The sequence below is a fragment of the Chinchilla lanigera genome, unplaced genomic scaffold (assembly GCF_000276665.1).
Source record: "Chinchilla lanigera isolate Chin_1 unplaced genomic scaffold, ChiLan1.0 scaffold00045, whole genome shotgun sequence".
Taxonomy (NCBI): Eukaryota; Metazoa; Chordata; class Mammalia; order Rodentia; family Chinchillidae; genus Chinchilla; species Chinchilla lanigera.
The window spans coordinates 11,038,764-11,062,069 of NW_004955446.1; the positions used below are offsets into that span (position 1 = coordinate 11,038,764).

Here is a 23,306-nt window from a genome sequence, read left to right on the forward strand (position 1 = left end):
TTTTACTTCATTATTGTCTACTGGAGACATTGTTTGGTCTGGGGCCTTACACTTTTTTTGAGGGGGGTACTGGAATCAAACTCAGGACCTTGCACTTGCCAGACATGGGCTGTGCTGCTGAGCTATACCTCTGGCCCAGGCCTTACACTTTTAAAGGAGCAAAATATTAATACCAAAAATAAAAAATGTGAATGGACTAAGAGTCACGACAGAGGTGAGCAAAACTATTTTCTTAAGCTATAAAAAACTGAGGAAAAGGGACACACACATTAACTGGTCTACTAATGTCTGAGATACGAAGAATAAAGCTACTTACCTGAATCCACGGCTCAGCTAAATCTTTATATGCAGGCGGGATCTGCTGAGTGCCATAGTGAGTCAGGTTGAAGTTGCTCTCTTGGTGCCTTCTCTGTGACCCAGCCAGAGGCTGCTGCTGTGTGGTTTGCTGCTGTGCAGCTCTCAGGGAAGATGGGGAATCTACAGGACTTGACAACTCGTGGCTATGAAAAATAACAAAACTTGTTAAGAAACGTTAATAGATTTAAAACACACTTTAAGAACATCTTTTTTATTAAATTTGCAAGTCATTAATTCAAAATGACTACCTGTAGAAATCATGGGATCTCCACTTAGACCTACAAAGAGGACATATTAAAGGTTCTCTATTTCTTCTACATTCTTCTGCCCCTGTAAAATTAAAGAAAAAAATACAACTGTAAATGTTTAACATCAAACACATATATGTCATAATTGTTTATAATGGCCATGATTTATATGGAAGAAGCTCAAACAATAATCTGATAGATTATCTGAAAGCAAATACCTCATGTGCAACTGTTCCAATGTACAACTGTACTTTTGCAAGCAATACTGTATTCTATTGGTTATAATGTGACACACTTTACTATCTGTTCAAGTGTTCTTTCCCACTATTACCTGGTAAGATCACTGCCAGTCTTGCTTTGCTACTCTCCTCTCTATAAAGCTCTCCCCAGGCCTTTTCACCCTCTTCTCACCATGAATACATTCCAGGCAGGACATCTTTCTAACTGTTCACTCTTTCTACTTCCATGTGAATCATACTAACCTGCATTGTCTCTGCTCACACAGATCATCTCCTCATACATCCCAAGCTCCAATTTGTTGAAAACTACATAGGGCTTGAATAATAGCCCTTTTTCCCTGCTTTTACCAATCTCCCCATAAACTATGCTAACCCTCCCTCCAAAAACACTCTGTTAGTTATGGAGCAACTGTATTGAATAGCACAGGAAGAAATGGAGCCACCTACAGATGGACATGCAGTGGTGGTGCAGCTTGTTCCTGCAGCCATCTTCACACACCGTAAGACTTTCTTCATCAAGCATGCCCAGTAAACATATGGGACACATTTGTTCCTCTTCATCTTTTATGCTACAAAGAAGAAAAAGGAAAGTACTAAATATAAAATAACATAACAGGATAGTGTATGCTAATTAGAATTACAAAGCTTCTTTAGAATATGGACACCTCACGTAGAAATTCTTGTTTGAGAAGATCTTCTATTAACTATTTGAAGGATATTTATTTCTCTTAATAGACAGTGGTTCCAAATCAGATTCACATACATGTGTATTTACAGGCTGTGTGTCTAAGTTAACCTGTTTTTAATATGAATACAACACATGAACTAAAATCTGCACAAAAGCATCAGTATCCCTAAGATTCTGTCACTGTATCTTCTGAATAAGGTTTGACTATGGACAAATACACTACATGGTACCAGTTTCAAACTTTCAAGTACTGGGACCTTAGAGTTCACCTATTCCGCATCCTAAATTTGGACTGGTCACAGTACAAACTGGTCCAATTTTCTTAGAAACAATCTAGAAACACACATCACATTTTAAACATGTACAACCCTTCTCCTAGAATCCTACAAATACAAAAAGAGACAAAAATATAGTTAGGTGTATGTGAATGTTAATTTTACATAATGCAAAAAAACAAAAATCAAAACCACCAAATGAACATCAAAAAGAAACTTAGAATTATGCTACACCAGACACTAGGAACCTTTGAAAAGGAATGAAGAGATCCAGAGAGACGGTCACCCTATAAAATATTATAGGGTAAAAAAAAACCAGACAACATGCTAGACTCCTGACATGTACAAAATGATTCCATTTATGGTACAATGTGGCAACTACAACAGAAAGTGGGCGATTTTATTGTATATATGTGAATATTCTTAATACACAAGGCACTTCTCAATAATTAGTAAGAAAAATAAAGATAATTCAATAGGAAAATGGACAAGAAAAAAGACAATTAAAATAAAAAATGACAGCTAATAAACATGAAAAAAGGTTATTAAATTTAATGAAACCACAACTATTTTGGGGGGGCATATTCTTATTAGAAAAACTAAGCAATCTGGTAACATCTGATCCTGCTAATGACTTGGAGCAGCTCTCACAGGGCCTTGTGTTTAGGCTGAAATGGAATATTATTAGTTTTAAAAGCCATCACATACAAGTTCAAACAGAAACACAAAATAGAGAAAAGTATAGTCTCTAGTCTGGGCACAAAATAACTGTTTAACAGTTTAATGTAACTTTGTAAAATTATGAAAAACAAGGAAATAAAACTCTTCTTGCATTCTGTACTTAAGTGCACACATACTTTTCATCTTTTTTTAAACAAATACAAAGTCATGCTACCTAAATGGGTAATTTGGTCTGAAAAACAGGTTTTCACATATATTTGTGATAGGAATAAACCCTCAAATTTCTAGAAGCTAACTTTGTTAGTAATCTTTAAAATAATACATGTATAGATCCATGACCTAAAAATTCTACTTTCTAGGCTGCTATCTTACAGAAATATTATAAGTATGCAAATAAAAACAGAAAAAACCATTGCCTTTAATAGGCAAACAAAAAACTTTAAAGGTATACTTAATATCCATTAATTAAGGCAATGGCAAAACTGTGGTGTTTCAACAATCTTATAAGCCATGAAAAAAAAATTTAAAAAAAAGGTGTGTGTATGTTTGTACTAGCTTGGGAAAATGTTATTGATGTATAAAATAAAAATAAAAGCAAGCTGCACCAGAATTCTGGAAGGCTGAGCAGAAAGACAGAAAGCTTGAGCCCTGCCTGGTCAACTTGGTGAGTTAGTGAGATTGTCTCAAAATTAAAAATAAAAAAAGAGCTGGGAGTGTAGCTCAGTGCAAAGGCCCTGAGTTCAGTCCCTTGTCTCACAAAAAAGCAAGCTGCAGACCAAATTACCCAATTAGGTAGCATGACTTTATATTTGTTTAAAAAAAGATGAGGAATGTGTGTGTGTATCTGTGTGTGTGTTTGTGTGTGCGCATGCACTTAAGTACAGATGCAACAAGTTTTATTTCCTTGTTTTTCATAATTTTAAAAAGTTACACTAAACTGTTAACAGCAGTTATTTTCTATGCAGTCAGACTAGAGACTATACTTTTCTCTATTTTATAAGTGTTTCTGTTTGAACTTGTATGTGATGGCTTTTAAAACTAACAATATTCCATTTCAGCCTAAACACAAGGCCCCCTGAGAGCTGCTCCAAGTCATAAAGCTGGTCTGTGACAGACCTATCATTAGACTTTTACTTGAGAAAAATATGCCACAGCCTACCTACTCCTACAAAATGAAGTCTCTGCTAAGCTGAAGCTTTCCCCTGAGCCCAGTACTGCACTTCTATGAACTGAAGCTGTAATTCTGAAAGATAGGTCTAAGTGATTAACATCAAAATAACTAATTCCTCCAGTGTACAGGAAACTTCCTAAAAGCTGAACAGGCCAGCAAAGTCATATAACTGTGAGGCACAAGGACACTCACTAGTCTCTCTTCATCCCTATTTCCCTGCTCTGTTTTCATAATTGTGAATCTACTACAAGTGTGGGGAAGCTGTGATAGTAAGTGTGCTTTCGGATCAAAACAACAGCAACAGCAACATTACAGAAGTGATTTACATAACGATCTAGGAAATATTAACGGCAAAATATCCAAGGTCAACCAATTGTTTCAACTACAATTATATCAAAATTAGCTTATTTAAAAGACAAAAAACGAAGTCCCATAATTTAGTCAAACTACATGTGCAATTTATTATTTATGTGTTTGTTTTGAGACAGGGCCTTGCAATGTAATTAAGGCTGGCCTTGAACTCACTCTATAGCCCAAGTTAGCCTTGAACAGTGATCCTCCTGCCTCAGTCTCCTGAGTGTTGAGATTACAGATTATACTATACTGTGTTTATTATTTACATGCCTTTTTAATGAATATAAGTATATATATATCACAGTGAGCTCCATCTTTTTTCTATCTACGTATTTTGTAAAATCGTTCAGATGGCTTCACACTCAAAAATTTTATTATAAAATTCTACTTGTCATTAAACTCTTCATACATATAACTTTTAAATTTTTTTGCTGTGGTAAAGCATATTTAACATAGAATTTACAATCGTAATCATTTTTAAGAGTACACTTTAGTAGTACTAAATACATTCAAGCTGTATAACCATCATTACCACCATCTCCAGAATTCTTTTTCATCTTGTAAAACTAAAATTATTTACCCACTAAACAGTAACTCCCCATGCTCTCCTCGCCTTAGCCTCGGGCAACATCATTCCACACTTTGTCTCTGTGATTCTGACTAAATACCTCATATGACTGGAGTCATGTAGTATCTGTCTTTTTCTGTCTGCCTTATTTCACCGAGTATAATGTCCTCAGGGTTCATTCATGTTGTATCACATATCAGAACTTCCTTTTTATGGCTGAATGACATTCCATTTTATGTATTTCACACTGTTCATCCTTTGATGGACACTTGGGTTGCTTCTACCATATAATATGTAATTTTTAATGTAGCATACTTTTCCACTGACTAGATAGATTCTGTTTAAATGTTCACTTACTGTTGATATCTGAGCTATTTTCTTATTTTTACATATTGGGAAACCAATACAAACATCTTTGTGCAACTCTTTTGACACTTCAGATTTTCATTTTGGTAATTTTTTCAGAAGTAAAATCTCTTGAGTATAGACAGCAGAGTGCAAAGGAACAACTCAACCTGTGGCCTACTTTTGTAAGTAAAGTGGTACTAAAACCCAGCCAAGATCCTTCATTTACATATATTATCTATTGATTAACTTTGGTCAGTATAGAGTAACACTACATTTAAGTGAAACAAGTCACTTCTAGTAGTACCTAATAGTGTACTGTTTGCCTGTCACAGAGGCAGCGTCCTTGTTTATGCACTGACTACCTGGAGCATCGCTTGGGCCTCTGCTGACTGTTTTAAGATATACCATACACAGAAAAATTATTGAATAAATTTGATAAAACGTCATTTTTATATTTCCTGTTATCTTATAAAAAGAAGAAATATGCAATTTTTGATCATCCTGTATTTAAATTATATTGATAAGTGGGTAACGTACTTTTTGTACATAAAAATTAGATGCAGGTTGGTAGAGTATTATAATCTGAATGTAGCTGCACTTATCACATTTTTCCATGCTTTTCTGCATTCTTGAAAAGCCCAATTTTAAAGACTACAGGACATACACATTCATAGCATGGGCATATTTTAATCATTCTTTTGCTGTTAAAGTTGTTTGCAATGTTTCACCATATAAAGGATGATCAAAAAAGATGTTTAAATTAAGAAAAAAATTTAATAATGATGCTTAGCCAAGAATAATGGGATGCTTTGAAAGGGAAGGGGACCTTCTTAAGGGCAATTAATGGCAATGTGTCTTTAAAAAAAAAAAAAAAAAGAAGGAAACATTCACCATAGTTTTTGATCATACCAGGGTGCTCAACCATTCACAGCAATTTTTGTCAAATACAAACAGTAAGAAGTGTCTTCACCCATCTCATTTACTGGGTCTGGAACTGCAATGTGTGGCTCTTCCCCAAAGTCAAAATGACGATGAAAAATAAATGCTTTGAATCAATCCAGGACATGTCATGGAGGAAATAAGGGCAGAGAACGTAAAGACAACGATGAAAGAGGACTTCCAAAACTTTCTGAAAGTGGCAGTAATGATGGGAGAAGTGTGTTCAAAGTGAGGGGGAATGTTCTATGGGGGGTCTAATGGTAATGTCTCTTTCAATGTAATGAATTTTGAAATTTAACCATTTACTGTTATCTTGTGGCCATACCTTGTTTGCAAGCTGCACTGTAAGCATTATGTACTGTTAACATGTATTAATAAAAAATAAAAATTGAAAAGCTTATTTTCCTTAAAAAAATCAGAAGTAACACTTATTGGATCAATGACTATAAATGTTTTTAAAAGCCAAATTACTTTTGCCCAGAAAGGCTATACCATTTACACACAGGAAACTTTTACAAGAACTTACTGTCTTACAAACAAGTCTCCATTATTTCTTTTTTTCTTCTACTATTTCTGTAAATAAAGACTGGTACCCTTTTAAAAATGAACTTTTTTCTTTGTGTTTTAGTTATTAGGTTAACTAAACATGTTTGTTAGCTCCTTAAAATCTTTTGTATGAATATTCTCTTCATCATTTTTGTTTATTTATTCACTGAGATCCTAGGTTCTTCTTCCCGTCCTCTCCCTCAAGGTTCTGTTAATTATTTTTAAGTATTTTCTGTTTGTTTTATTTTTTGTTTCTGATATATTGAAAAAGTTTAAGTGATCAGATCTCTAGCTAAATGTCCTTTGTGTTTGCTTTATTGATTTTAACCTTTAGACATAAAAATACGTGATCACATGAAACAAAAACTTACATGGAAAAACATCATGTATCAATATCCCGATTTGACGATTGTTCTTCCCTCCAAGGACCTACCAATTCGAACACACACTAAAAGAATCTCAAGTTATAGCCAGTTCATATTAGACGCTGTCCTTTTTCTTAGAGAGAAACTTTCTCTTTTAACTTCAGCTATATGGTTTTAAACGTTTGTTATTTTTCTTCAAAATATCAATCCAAAGGAGAAAGACACTAGCATAAGTTTGGGACAGTAAGTTTGAGAAATAAAGCTAAATTTTTAAAAAATTCTATTTAGAAGACATAAAGGGTAAGAAAAAGAGCCCTGAATGAGGGAGTCAAGATACACAGGTTCTGGTTACGCCCTCGGTCAAATAAGGTGCATGAGCTCTTCTGGCTTCACTCATTGTTGAACCAAGTAAACCATCTCTCCTCCTTGCTGAGCTTATGCATCATCACTTCTTTCCGAGGTAGTTAGAAAGTTGATGGGATGAAGATGGATTTAACCAGTCAGACCAGTGCTTCTCAAACTGGAGTCCCTTGGAACATGCAGGAGGGGACCTCACTACTTTCTGCGGCAATTTAAGGATCTCATTTTACACTAAAACTAATAAAATCATCACAGAATAGAAAGAAAACTCACATGAATTACTATACTACTACAGACTTGAAAGGATTTTCACATTTGTCATTTTGGGCTACATATCAGATCCTTAAAGACTAACACGTTCATCTTATCAGCAACTAGGCAATGGAAACTTTGAGAAGCACTGTAGCTTTTAAATAATAACTGTGATTAACAGCTACTGTATTTCTTAATTAAAATGGTTAGTCTATCTATTTGGAATATGCTCATATTCTCACAGGTAAAATAGCCTACAAAGATTCTTTGAAAATATGAAAGAAGTAGGGAGGTTATACAATTTAAAATACTGCCTTGTGTATAATTTATTTGTAAAAGAACTACAGACATTTCCTTCCATTACACAGCACTTTGGTTCCACTATCTGTTCAATAGCGATGGAACCTACCTTGACCTTTACAAGAACAGAATGAGACAACATATAACACCCTTGGCACAAGGCAATGACAGACATGCAGTCGGTGCTTATTCTCTTACCTCTGAAACCTGACTTTTATCATGAAATGTGCATTTACTAATGTGTCACTTCTAAACACTGTAAGTTCAACACTGTAGGTTTTAGAAGAAAATATCCTTAGATGACCTTTAATATTCTTTACCTTTGATTTTAACATGAAAGCCAAGATTCAATAATTAAATCATTTTAGAGCAACTTAGCAAGTAGATATGAAAATTAAAAAGTAACACTGGGTTAATGTTTAACTCCTTCAAAAGTACTAACCTGTTTTCTGAACTAGATGTAGAAGTACTAGATGATGACAATGTATGAGGATTTGACATGCGTGAAACAAACTTCTGGATGGTGTTACGAGATGGAGCTTTGATTCTTGAGCTACGCCTACTGTGATATTTCTGGAACAAACTTTCAACCTAACATTGGAAAAAGACAGTAACAATGACATTTGCGCCATAATCACACATACGAAGAGTTCTAGCGGTTGAATTATTCATCTTGTGTCTGCATGTTTTTTATAAAGCGGATTTAAGAGCTTCAAAAACAGGAACACACCAAAATTATCACTGTTTATATTTAGTGCTCATCAAAGACTTTCAGGCAAGTACTATAAAAATTTCTTGACAATTTTACTCTAAAGCATTTATTAAAAATATCACCTCAAAATTCTTTAAAGTCTTTCTCCATAACATTGGGTCTGAAGGTTCTAGTTGAAACACCCGGAGCATAACAAATAACAGATGAATACAAAATGTTCCTCGGCCACAGCTGCAGTTCTGAAGAATTAAAAGAAAACCCATAAGTTAATAAATCTGTGGTTCTACTAGAATTTCTAACTTTACCACATTTTTTAATATTCTGGTTTATTTATCTATTGCTTCATATTCTTCATTCTCCTCACCTATTAAAAAAGTCTACAAATACTTCCATGAATTTTTTAAGATACTGGTATAGTGAAAAACCTCAAAATACATTTTAAAAATGTTTATTAGCCCAAAATATGTTTTAAACTCACTTTATTTTTACTAAAGGACTTAGCTGATCTCAATTTTTTTTTTTTTTGGTTTTCTCTGGTACCGGGAACCAAACTTACGACCTTGCGCTCGCCAGGCAGGTGCTTTGCCTCTGAGCTAAATCCCCAGCCCCTTTAGCTGATCTCAATTTAAGAGACTTTACAGTATGTAAGTTTGAGTTAGTAAGATATATTAATAAAATATAGCACAGTGAGGAGCACTACCTGTGGCCCGATAAACACCCGGTATTTATTGTCTGGGCTATCTCCTCCGATCAGGAAAGAGTTGGGTCCTATTTGCTGCAGGAGGTACAGCCGCGCCCGCATCACTTTGTTCACACGGCGGTTCGTCTCCTCGGGGCTGTATGGTGAGAAGCCATCCGGAGAAGGGGCTCTCCGGGGTGGTGTGATTCTGCCACTCTGAAACTTCACAACAGGAATTTCATTAGGTCAGTTTCTTGTTTCTCCATAAGGAATAAATATCTAAAAAAAGGTCATGCCAGATAGCCATGTGACAGATGACATGCTGAAAAAAAAATGCCTCAATCTGTATAATGAAACAAAGTCAGTTAAAATACTGCTGCCTGCCATACTCATCTCAGGAAACTTCTAAAAATCCCAGTTATCTTTCTAACTGATGATGAGTCTCTGGTTGAGACAGACGACCATATGGTCATTTTACAAATTATTCTATAGATATTTGAGCTCTTTGAAAAATATGTTAACCAAAATTAAAAACATAAAAGTCAACATCACAATCAGACAAAATGACAATATCTAGTGGTAAAAAATTGAATATATACTCTCTTGGCTTCTATTTAATGCTTTATTAAATACCACCTGGAACTGCTAACTCTAAACACTACCACACAACTGCTCTTAAGGCACACCATGCAGACTCTGTTTAAACATCTCAATGGAGAGGTAAAACCTCTCCTGCGGTTTTATTGTATCTATCACTCCTATTATACCTCATTGATTTTTATAGAGCCTGGTCTTTCCCTCAATACTCGGTGGAAATCTGGTTGTTTTGGATGCCTCACTGAGTAGTTAAAAATAATAAACGTTGGCAAGAACATGAGACAATGGGAACACCTTCTAGTGGTAGGTAAAATGCTTTGGGAAACGGTGTAGCAGTTTCTCAAAATGTTGAAAATTACCTAGCAATTCCGCTGCTAAGAATAAACCCAAGAGAAATGAAAACATATTCAACAGCCAAAAGGTAGGAATGGCCCAACTGATAAAGTGTGGGTCAGACCCACAACAAAAAAGTATCACTCTGCAGTTGAAAATGGAGTACTGATACATGCTGTAGTATGAACCTGAAAACATGCTACAAAAAGAAAGAAGCCAGTTGCAAAAGACCACCCATTATGTGGTTAAATTTACATAAAATGTCTAGAACAGGCAAATATATGGTGACAAAAAATAGATTAGTGATTTTCAGGGTTAGGGAGACTACTATTAAAAGGTAAACTTCAAACAAAACAAATTTAGCAATTTATTTGAGCAAAGAATGATTCATCAATCACATAGCACTCAAAACCAGAAGGTCGGTGAGGTCTGATTTAGTAGTATGAACTGCCATCTTTCATAGGCTGAAAATACAGTAAAAACAAACAAAAATCTCTGAAATGGTTACAGTGAGGCTTTTGCGTTATCTGGGCAAGTGTGAGAGGTGGGCCCTACTTATATAGTCCATTGGCTGTTTGTAACTGGCCAAAGCTGTTTGGTTTCCAGGTGCAGAAGTAACTTCAGGCTACTGGCCTCCTGCTTATTTTGCTTTAGAAGTGGAGTAGTCAGGGCTGTGTGTGAGAAGATGCAATTCTATCTATGCTTCTGGTACACTTTTACTTTGACGGCCTCCATAAACCCCACCTTCCCGTACTTAAAGGTCTCAGTATCCCCACGCAAGTGGGTGTAGGCACATAATCAGCCTCGGTCAGTGAGGACAGCACACGATGTCAATGGAGGCTTAGGAAAAGAACGCTATGTCGGGACTCGCCCCCTTCAAACACTTCTGTTGCAATCCAGCCCCCGTGCCGTCAGGAAGAGATACCAGAAGGCGCCAACTCTTCTCACACGCATGCTGAAGCGATGCATATGAGTGAACAAGCAGTAATGGACACTCTCGCTTCAGTAGATGCCACAGGGAGCAGAGATGAACTGCTCCTGCCAGCCCTGCCCAGTTTGCAAATTCATGAGCTATGATGGTTATTTTGTTAGTAATACACTTTTTGAAGGACTTGTGTCCTTTTAACAACCCTAGATCGCAGGACAACCAAAGCTCCACTTGTGTCACCATGTCTACCATTTTCCCATTTATTCTCTGGCTCTTCAATGATATGAAGTGTTTTAACAAGCACTTCTACCTTTAGAAGTCTCACAGTGCTACCGCTCATCTTTTTGTAAATCTCTTTGATGTGTGGATAATATAGAAAACAGCCGAATGTTACAAGGGTATGTGTTTAGTAAGACTTGAAACTTAATACAAAAATTAATTTCTATTTCTTTGTCAAAAGCTTTTTTTTTCTTTGTTTTTTGAGACAGGGTTTCACTATGTAGTTCAGGTTGGCCTTGAACTCACTATAGTCCAGGCTGCCCTTGAACTTGCAGTGATCCTCCTGCTTCAGCCTCCTGAGTGCTAGGATTACAGAGGTGTGCCACCACACCTGGCAAAAGCATCCTTAAATGAAAGTGATTTGTCTTTTTTTCTTTTCCTTTAATGGTAACACACAGCAATAAAGGTCATAAATTCTACTGCCAGTCTTATCTTAGATGAAAGCACCAGCAGCTTTGCCACCTCTGAAATTATCAATGCAGTGAAAGATGAAAAGGCTCTGAAAGGTTTGCTATGACTGGTAGACCACACTTTGAAAATCACTGCTCCAGCAGGTGGCCAAGCAATCTTTTCCATGTCATACATGAATCTACAAATGACAGAAATAACATACTTGTCAAAACATTCACTTACGGGCACTGGGGAGACTCTCTTCCTCCTTACTCCTGGAGACTCTGACTTCACCGTGCGACCTGACGGGGAGCTTCCAGGAGACGGGCTGCGCCGGCCCTTGGGCGCCGAGGAAGCCGTGCTGGCCTGGCCGTCGCCTTGAGACTCGCTTGCCAAGTTGCTCACTTCAGATCCATCACCTTTAACAGGGATTGGCTTTACCACCTGAATAAAAAGTATTCCAGATTTTTGAGTACTTAAAACTATAAAAGACAAACACAATTGAATATCACACATCAGGATAACAGACTTATTGAATTATTATAAAATATTAAATAAATATACCAGATAACATTTTACTGGGTATTACTTTTAAGCCATTAATGTCAAAGACTATTTTTTTTTTTTGGTATCAGAAATTGAACTCAGGACCTTGCGCTTGCCAAGCAGGCGCTTATGCTGCTGAGCTGTATCCCCACCCCAAGACTATTTTTTACATAATAAATATCAGTCAGAGTTAATCACTGGTTAAAATGCTATTGTATAAACTTTTAGACATATTATCTTATTACATCTCTTAGCTCATTTAATATTCAAAATCAGCTGGGTATTAACATAGCTCAGTGGTACAGTGCCTGCCTGGCAAGCACGAGGTCCTAAGTTCGATTCCCAGCACACAAAAACATTCAAAATCAGCAAAAGTTAATAAATAAATGTGAGAAATAAGCACTTTAAACTTCAGCAGTTAATTTATTCAATGATACTGAAAATCTATTTTTTTGAAAAATGTTGGGCCTTGCAAAGGATACTGAGGATAACTTCAAATAATCAAGTAGTCTGACAGATGAGTATAAAATCATGTTGCTGTTTTTTTTTAAGCAATGTTATTTTATAATAGTGTAGACATGCATCTCAGAAAACTAAAAGAAACTAAAATGTTTAATACCAATATTTCAAACAGAAATGCAGTTCACAAGATCTGCTCTTTTTTTAAAATTAAGATTCTCAGACTGAATTCAGCCATAAACTGAAGGCCAAAGTCTGCAGTCTCTGTACAGGTGAAGCTCAGCAGACCCTTCCATTCCACGGCCAGGTGCTATGCTACCAACTCTGCGTGACCTTTCTGCACCCTGTGCTGTACTGTCCTTTTAATCCTCGCGGGCACCACAGCAGCCAAAAAAGCTGGTATGTAAAGGATGCTCAGATTTACTTTAGTGTTCCATGAGCTACAATCAGGACTCATGGGTAGAAAATACGCAGCAGACTGTAGCTCAAGTTGGAGGGGTGTCCAAAGCCTTAGTGGCTACTGAGGTCTTTAAATAGAGACCAGGCAGTGCCAGACTTCTAATGGCACTGAGATGACAGGAATGTTGCAACTATACTGCCCCAAAGGCAGCCACTAGCCACAAATGGTTATTGGAATTTGAAATGTGGCTAGTGCTACTGAGGAACTAAATTTTTCTTTTAATTTAAATTTAAACTTAAGTAGGTACATGGGATGAATGTAGAGCTAGACAATGTTTTTGCAGGGGTGTAATTTATGCTCCTGCCAAAGCTCAGATCCTATGTTCCCATCCTGCTTTAATAGAAAAAACCAAAATAATGTGCAAGTACGAACTAGCACATGTGACAACTGTTCGTATACTCGGAAATAATCCTGGCAAGGAACACAGCATATCCACCTTTCCTAAAGCAGGAATCTTACCTAGGTTTCCTTTCACTAAATCTCATAAATGTTCCATTTATCTTAAATTCCTTGGGTTCATTTCATGTTTTCTGCTTTCCTGAAAGATCTCTAAAATTAAGATTCTCGGGGTCCATCTTAGAGATGAGAATGTCTAACACAAATTGGAAAAATTGCCGTTTTAAAGAAACTTAGTACAGTATAAAACTTTAATAAAAGGATTTTAGATACTGACATTAGAGGGCAGTGTTGCTTCAAGCATTTCACCTTCTACCAAATATTTAAATTTCTATAATTAGGTTGCTTAATGAGTATGGTTTTAATTGATTTGTTTCAAGTGGGTAGAATAGCGAGGAAATAAAACTACCGCATTTAAAATGAAGAAGAAAACAGCGTACAAAGCAATCTACTTATGCTTAGTTCTCCATTTCTCCCTATGCCCCCCTCCTTGAAGGTAACCCCTAGCACTCACCACAGGGCCCCTCCTACTCCTCCTTTCCAGCCACTCATGCTTCCAGGCCGGCATACACGTTGCCTTTAGTTTCTCCCTGATCATTCGCTCTTCCGGGCGATCGTCCATCTTGTGCAACCCTTTGAGGGTTTCTTTATTGTCCATCTCACGACTAAAATAGAGGCAGAAATAAGGAGAATGAGAAATTTATAGACGAGAAATAATTTTTTAGTAGAACAGCATGGTTGTTTCATACTTTCAATGAAAACCCCAAATGATTTAAGCAAAGCATGAAAATATTGTAACGTACAATGTGCTGTTGAACTTATAAGCTGGACAGTGCTGAATGCTGCCTGATAAGATGGGCTAAAAAAGAAAGGTTCTATGTCGAAGTTGCCGGCTGACTCATGCTATTAATGCCGACCTTTGTTGGAGGACAGTTTCCAAGATGGATCTTAAGCATTAAATACTACATTAACACATACATCCAATGTGACAGTAGTTAATTCTACCAACCATACACACACAACAGACATGTATTTATAAGAGTCTAATACCCTTATCCCAGGATTTCTAATAATTTATGTCAATATAGTTAGACCCTAGCAGATATACTCATTTTGTAAAAATAAATATTTTATAAGCTAGATGAAACTTAACTAGATCTTCTATGATCCTGAAACAATTTTTCAAAGCTTAAATGATTACATTTGTTTTCTTGGAACAAGTCTGTAACAATGCACTTACAAAGCCTCAAGGTAAAACATCATTGTCAGGAAAATTATTAATCTCAAAATACACTCTTATCAATACATATACACATGCATGCATACACACACACACCAAAATTGCAATACATACACACACACACCAAATTTCAAACCTGGTTCATAAGAAAACAAGTTAAAGCAACTGTCTCTAGGAGAACTAACAATTTTTTAAATACTTAGCTAACTTTAATAATTTGGGAAGTCTACAGAGCTAGAGAATAGTGATTTTTCTACACTTATAGAAAAAGGAAATATTCAAGGAAATACCAGAGATGATAACCTCAAGCTTACTAAAAAGTCAAATTCAAACTCCCCTAGGAATTTTCCAGTTAATCATCACTCTGAAGTCCTATTTTCAGAGAACCAGCAAAAAATCATATTAAAACTAAACCGGCACTAGAAAAGGAATGCTTAACTGATTTCAGTGAAACATCAGTATTGGGGGGGATGGGAACTAATATGATGACACTGCCAAAAGTTGGTCTATCAGTGTGGCGAACCTATGGCACATGTGCTGCAGCGCGTTGTTTGTATCGCTGAACGATCGAAGAGGTTTGCCGTGACTGTCGATATTTTCAGGAACACAAAGAGCACAAAACATTTGATCTGAGTCTTAAAAATGTGCATTAAAACCACACAGTAAAATATTTCTGCCACACAGAAAATCTGTCACACTGAAGGAATGATAGGAAACATTTAAAAAAAAAAAATCTGATGGCAGTTTTCCTGGGGTTGGACTAAAATCCACAGTGTGTGGCACTGCCTCAGCCCAATTCCGGGTCCTAGGCCCATTCCACACTTTCCTGCTTCTTTCATGCCTCAGGAACTCCAGGATCACTCTGCTGAGGGATTCGTCTGTACAGGACGTTTCCTACTCTGCTTTTGCCTCATTAATTTCTACCTACTCTTTAGGTTTTCCTCAACCTCTTCAAGACTTTCCCAGTCTCATTTATGGATTCCCAATTCTATTCTTCAAAGCCCTGTACTTTTACTTCAAAGTGCTCACTGCAATTTGCAAACCATCCTTCCTCCCTCACCAGCTGTAAGCTTCCTGAGGACAGGGGCTATGTGTCTTATCCATCTATACAGTCAACATCTAAACATGTCTGGCTCATAGCAGGTATTAACACATACATTAAGTGAATGATAATCTACTAAAATCTTTGGCACTCCTAAGGACCTTCCTACCTTTAAATTTAATGACTGTTATGGTTTATATCTGGATACCCCTCCAAAGCTTCATGCACTCAGAGGCAGAGCTTTATGGAAAGTGACTGGATTGTGGGGGCATTACAGCGGACTTGCTATGAGAAGGTGGAGGTCTGGTCACAGAGGAAGATCACTGCGGGTGTGACCTGGAAGGGTGTATCTCCTTTCCCAGCTTCTTTTGCCCTCTGCTTCCCAGCCACCATGAGATAAGCAGCTTTCCCTCTGCCATGCTCCTGCCGTGCAGTCACCAACTATGGTCTGAAACGTGAGCTGTTCTTTGGGTTGTGGGTGCTTTAAAATTCTTTAAAAGTTGCTTGGTATTTGTCCCAGGGACAAGGAAAGTGATTGAAACAATGACTACATATGTTCTTTATTTAATTATGACTAAATTTGTAATGTAGATGTTATTCAATAGAATTTTTTTATTGTCCCTAAGGTAATTTGCAAATATAAACTATTCTTTCTAGTCTCTTCATATCATTAATTCTAAATTGTGTATTTTTCACATTTTAATGTCTGAAATCCGACCGACTCAATTAAATGTTATAAGTTAACTGGCATGTTTTTTCCTGCTTTTTCCACAGTATACACAATAATGGTATAATTTACAACCACTGGGCTCTCAGAATGAAGAAAAAATACAGTAAGTCCTATTTTATTTGGGGGAAAATATCATACCTACTCAGTTTCTTTTGTCTCTGAAATAGAAACCAAACTGGGAAGAAAAACAAGTTTTTCTTACATACCCGTCTTGTTTTCTTATAATCCTAATATAATCTCCATATAGCAGAGAGGTATGCTTCTTGTTTTTATCAGACATTTGTGTGTATATATGTCTATGCATGTATGGCAGTGACTTGACTCTTTACGTGGAAAGGAAATACAAGTAAGACACCTCTGTTGCCTGCAACCTCAAGGAACTGTAACACTAGTTGTGCACAATGCCTGGGAGACAGAAGATAATAACACACAAAATCAGAATGCTCACAAGTCCACTAAAAATTTTAAAAAGTTATTTCTTAAATGGTTTATCTTTAGCATGGAAATATGTTATGCAACAACTATAGATAGAAGAAATAACTGCCAGACTGTATCACAACTGAAAGGGTCAAATGTTCCATGCCAGACAGGGTGTTACATGTTTACACGAATGAATTTACTTAACCTTTCCAACAGCCCTGTAAGGTCGTTGGCATCTGAGGCTCAGAGAGACTAGATCACACGCCCAAGGTCATTCAGTTGGTAAGTAGGTAGCAGGACTAGAATTTGAACCCCTGCTCGACTGATTCTAAACTATGTGCTCTTTGGGCTGTGGTAGGTCACTCACTGCCCAATCTGACCTTATTTTTGTAACAAGTTAGTACTCATATCTGTGCTGCTATCTACTAATACAAAAAAATTTTTCACGATGGTGATGATTTTACTACCAGTATTAAAGCAGCACATTAACTCTGTTATGATTAGACAAAACCTTTCTAAAAACTAATAGGATTTATTTAACCTTAGTATAAAGATTTCCACAACAGTGTAGATTCTAGGTAACTCTAAAAAGAAAAATCTTGATTCTTGAGATCCAAGAAGTCTTGTAGAACCTTCAACCGTGCATTGGATAATCTGGATAGGCACAATTTAGAGCTATTTGTGAAGTCCTCATACCAGCTGGGACTGACATACTACTAAACTCACAAGCTTTGTTACCATGGAGAAAGAAGAGAAGCAAAGGAGGAGCCACCTTTCAAATCAAAACTAGTCCACTGCGGGACCCTAGTGGAAGTTTCCAGGTAACAGTAAAGAGAAAGAATGACTCAGGTAAGGACAAATGGAGCTAACAATGCTTTATCATGGAGAGGACACTGGTAACAGCACCAGAGGGTTTAGTTTAGTTAATTCTCCTAAGACTCATACAATCTCATTGTATGGATAAGAAAAGACAGAGAGATTGGTGAGAATCTCTATGTAAAAAAATGTAGGATTTAAAGTCAGAGAGGAGTTGCTTCACAGTTGCTTTGTCTTGCAGGGCCATACATATGAACGTAGATATGTACATACATACCAGTGTTTGAAGTCTGCAGACCTAGGTGTCAGCATTTGCAAACAAGTAAACAAAATAAAAAATTTCTCTGTACTGGGACAAATCTGGGTTTTTTGTTTGTTTTCTTTTTCAGTACTAGAGAAGAGCACAGGGACTTCACATCCCCAGTCCTCTTCTTTTTTTAAATTTTGAGACAGAGTCTTGCTAAGTTGTCCTGGCTCCCAGACTGTGTTCCAGTGAGACAGTTTCCGCAGAGTAATACTGTCACTGACAACTGCGGATCTCTTTCTTCTGCTGAGCAAGACAGATTAAGGGCAATGCTTTCAGTTTTATATAACGTAACACGAATAACATACCTATGTTTACATAAGAAATAACAGTATGTAAAAATGGCTCACATTAAGAAACTTTCCAAAAGATTTTATTCCAAGTCAGTCCCTAAGGCTTGACCCTGAAAACTAAAGACGGTACAACTTCTATTTGTTTACAAAGAAAAACAGGTGTATTTTTATCCCCATATAAACATCATCTCTTTAGCACAACAAAGAACTGTAGAATTCTTTATATGGGTCTGGCCAGGGCACACTGTAATCAGTTTTATAATATGTTGATGCAGTATCAGAAATCTTTAGGAGGGGGCACAATTTCTAGGACTGCGTATAAACCTCCCTATTTTGTCTTTTGAGGGATATGGACAAAATCTACCTTCAGATTCTAATTAACTGCATCAGAAGTTAAATAACACAGAAGCCAAATAACAAGGAAATATAAACAATAAACAGTTTCATATCATTGTGCTTTTGATTGGTCACATTTATAAAATATTCTAAACTGCCACACATACACTATAAATTCATTTATCTGGATTCATGGACTAGTTTATATTAAAATATCATCCCATTTCAGTTTAAAATTAATCTCTAATAGGAGTGACAGAATTTTTGAAAATAAAACAAGGTACAGAAACAAAAGCACTAAGTACAAAATTAAACCAAAATAGGAAAATCATATTGCAAATGCCTATTCACTAGCTGATCTAGACCAGAAAATGGTAAGTACCTTTCTTTCCCCCTGTCCTGTCCAACAGCTGTAAACAAAGCACCCAGAACAACAGATATAGTACCAGTGATCTAAGAATTAACACACAAATGGACACATACAGCTCTTAATTACCAATAACTCTACCATAAATTAGTGCCTTTGGGGACATACAAATAATTTCAAAGAATCAGAAGGTTTTTTTCTGAATTAATAATTTGTATAAGATTTGTTTAATAATCAACACGCAAATGTAGTAACAAGGAATTTATAAATGGCAGAGAGGTATTAGCCAGTATCACAATATTCTTCAAGTTAGCTGCTTTGAACAGGTTTCTTTTTCTCAATTACCTATGATCTAGTCTATATAGCCTTCTTTTAGAGAATAAAAGTGAATAAAAAAGCAAGCCATATTTTAACTATATAGTTCTCTCATATTCTGTGTTCTTCTATGTTATAAACATATAAATATATTTAGAACAGATGATATTGCAAAGACAACTGAATATAAGGGACTGCTAAATGAATTACACATTACTGGTAACTCAAATTATGTGCTACACATTTCAAACACCACTAAACTTACAAAATAATGTATGTATAAATTATTGCTAATTGCAGACTAGGGTACTATTAAGATGAATATATTATTTAGTGAAGAAAAATGTTTTAGTTTGTCTTTAATGAATTGAGTTTTGCTGAATGCTACTCAAGAGTATTTTACAATTAAAAGGTATCTTTCCTGATGACAAAGTCACAGGAATATTCAAATAGGAATTTACTAAAGCTGTCTAAAAGCAAAAGTAAATCTTGTAAAATCAGTGTACATACAAACACTTTGGATGTATGTAATTCAATAGTCTCTGAAGTTACTAACGTGTTTAAGATAAAGCATCAAGGCCACCCTTTCAAGTGGGCTTGCTTATAGGTGAGTAAATATCATCAAACTAAAAGGGCTATGGCTAAAACACATATAAACCAAGAAAATCAAACAATGCAAAAAGATTTCCTAAACTATCTCTTTACACTTACCTACTCCCAAAAAGAAAATAAACTTGTCACACAAAAGCTTGGCTAAGCTATTCCTTGGTATACTTATCTCTTGGAAATGTTGCTGAAGATTCTAAAAAGCCACCACATTCCAGTTGTTAAATGTATTTCAACAAATTGGTCTAATATGCATAACTGATGACATCACTCAATAATAGAAGTGAAATGTTCTAACCAAATCTGGAAAAAGAATGATTCGTCCTTCTAAATGTTAGTAGATGAATATAAAAAGTCAACAAATTTATGTAAGAATAAAACTAAATATGTACACTTTACCAAGTCCAGAAAACAACCATGTATACTGACAAGGAGGGAAAATACTAAACTGCAGCAGAAGTGAGGACTTTCCACGAGGAAAGGTAATTCAGACAAGTGGAATATACATCAGAAATAGGCATTACGGGTGCAGTTAGGTAGAGACAATTATGTGTAGTGAGGCAGAGAGACTAGAATATGTAACGACTTCAAATGGGTAAGAATTTTAAAGAAAACTAAGGGAGATTAAGACAAATCAAATTAGGTTGGTAAGGAAATGAAAATCCTAGAAGAATAGCAAGTTGACGTAAGATTGTTTTCTTAAATGCAGCTGAGACAAAAAAGCATGAGATGAGGGCAGATACTTTTTGGGTTAACACCCTTTGCATGTAGGCATAAAAGAATACCAGTTAGGCTAAAGTGAAACCACCGTGCTGCCAGTCTATAGTGACCTACAACTCAAGTTCAATGAAATCCACTCACTTGTCAGAAGCTGTGGACTAAAATTTCTGTTGGTAATATTCATGAAGACAAATAAAAATTGTAAAATTTTTTTTTAAAAGGCAGAATTGGACAGAAATGTGCATGATTTTGTAAGGCATCTTATTATGAAATACATGAAAACCTTAGTGTCAGAAAAACAAAGCAGTTCTGCTATCAATGATAGACAAAACAGATGAACTTTAAAGTTACTATCTCTACAATATTTACTACTTAAGCTAAATATTTTTCAAAAATATTTTTCTCATCAATCACAGCCAACACCTCTGCAACAGTAATTTCAATACTACCACTCTTCCTCTCACTTGGGAAGTTGGAAAACCTATCAGGTTTAATACAAACATTTTCCTAATGGTGTTGTTGTACTGATGTTTTCTGAGAGGGTTTAAGATCCATATGGCCCATTTTCCACTTGTTCCTTTTTAATGAAAGGGGAAGGAACAAGCTTGTATTGGAAGCTTGTATTCTTTTGATATTCACTGCTAAAAATTTCACTGTTTCTTTCTTTGTTGTGTCCTTGATAGTTAATGAACTTTTAGAAACCTTTGGAGAAAAAAATGGGATGTTGTGAGCATCCTCTTCCTTAACTGTTAAACAAAGATCAGTAAGCAAGGAAAAGGATGCTTTTTTATTTATTTTTTAAAGTATTTGGCTAAATGTGTATTTCCTTTCAAGAATTCCCCTTTTGTGCTATTTGACAAATACAGGATTGGGAATGTCTACACTACAACGATGCACACACCTAATGGGATCAAACACTAGCGAAGCAGACTGGAACTTCCGGCACCGCTGCTGTGGGGTGCTTCTGAGTCCAGCCAAGTGCCGCGTCCTGTCCTCCATCTAGGAGCTCCAGCACAGAACACGTGGCAGAGTGCACGTGTGCCCCGCCACTGTTTCAGTCTGCATCAAAAAGATCTCAGATCAGTGTTATGTGGAGGTTCTGGTCAATGTTTGCCTTTGGATTCTCCTCAAAATGGGTGTGTGAGTATATTTTTACTCTATCAATTATCTTTGAAGAAATGTGGAATTCAGTTTGAGCGTTCTTCAAAGCAGACCAGTAAACGAGGGTAGTAATGGCAAAAGCGGTCTACTATTGTAATACCCCCATCCTGTATTTTAAGAAAAGTGGCTCAATGTGAAAACCACCGAGAACCTTCTATGTGAACAAAACCCTCTGCTTGGTTAAAATGTTCTGAAATTAATGGAGAAGAGGGGGATCCTGTACACTAGAACACCAGGCTCTCTTGCAGCCTTTGCTAGAATGACTCCTTTCAAAATCCTGTGGCACAGCCAGTACTATACCACTTCCTTCTGCTTGGTGGGAAGGCACGATAACCGGGTTGCTCAGAGTGAAGGATGACAGCCTGACAAATGCAGCTTTTCTTCTCTACAGTTTTTAATGCTAGCAAACTACTCCATTCAATGAATGCGGGCACAACGACCACATGTAAGCGCTGAGCCAGGCAAGAGAATAAAAATGAAATAAAAGATAGGTAAGACAGGGTGCCTATCCCTCCAGAAATGTAGTCTAACAGAAGGAAGAAAAACACTGCTATAATGGTATTTGAAGTGCCATAAAATAGTTGCAACAGGATTACTTTATGAGTTTTATCTGTGGAAGGGCTGGAAAAACCCAGAGATGATGGCCAAGCAAATGTAAAGAACAGGACTGGCGGGTGTGGAACTTGTGAATGTTGAAAGGAGATACTCCAGATAGAAGACATAACTTTGGCAAAAAATAGTACTTTATAATACTGAATTTTATGATTCCACAGATTAGGAAACGCTGGCTGAAACGAAGTTAAGTAGGTTCATTACAGGCCCTTTCAGAGCCTCTGCTAAAGACCCCCGCATCAGGAGGCTCCATGGGAAGACGGCATACAGCACCCCTTATGCTGATCTGGTGTGGAGGTCTTTTTGGCAGCACTCCTTGCACTAAATACAATGCACTAGATCTTCTCTACAGACCTCTCACTCCAGTTAAGTCAGTATTTCCAAGAAAAATCCACAGAAGAAACCAACACCAGAGGTCTTAATATCTTAATACAAGACTTCTCAAGCTATCCCAAAATTCAGCATGTCTTCATTGCAACCTAGTCTCTAAAAATACAAAATATGGGGAGAAGATTAATTGCTAGCCATCCAATAAGATGTGTAAAGCTTCCCGGTATGTATCCACCTTATGGGAAGGGGTATCAGACACTGGAGACCGGCTGATACAGAAACACTTGCAGAAGCACGAATCTGTCAGAAAGATGTATCCTGTTCCCCTCTACTCACATGCTACATTCTGTACTCTGCCAAGGACTTAGGTTAGGAGTAAAGACAGAGAAGCTATGAGTATAAAACATTATACTATTTCCTCTGAAAACCTCTGCTTGACTAAAAGAAAGCCCCGAAATATGAAATTTATAGAAGGGCCTAAAGAATGGCTCTCATTTCACTGCAAAAGACCCTGGGACAAAAAGACGCACAGTAGGTCACTCAC

The 23,306-nt window shown here is 36.6% G+C and overlaps 1 protein-coding gene across 2 annotated transcripts in view; it reads right to left on the reverse strand.

Annotated features, from left to right (window-relative positions):
* Positions 1-23,306, reverse strand: part of Map3k1 (mitogen-activated protein kinase kinase kinase 1, E3 ubiquitin protein ligase) — a 68,046-nt gene that overhangs the window by 16,673 nt on the left and 28,067 nt on the right. For both annotated transcript variants that reach the window (XM_005392684.2, XM_013518442.1), the window contains exons 2-9: positions 13,985-14,135; positions 11,853-12,053; positions 9,104-9,304; positions 8,526-8,642; positions 8,134-8,282; positions 1,292-1,413; positions 606-687; positions 317-500 (exon numbers count right to left, since the gene is read on the reverse strand). In XM_005392684.2, the coding sequence (XP_005392741.1) occupies positions 317-500; positions 606-687; positions 1,292-1,413; positions 8,134-8,282; positions 8,526-8,642; positions 9,104-9,304; positions 11,853-12,053; positions 13,985-14,128 (1,200 nt within the window). In that variant the 5' untranslated portion in view covers positions 14,129-14,135. The remainder of the gene's footprint in view (positions 1-316; positions 501-605; positions 688-1,291; positions 1,414-8,133; positions 8,283-8,525; positions 8,643-9,103; positions 9,305-11,852; positions 12,054-13,984; positions 14,136-23,306) is intronic.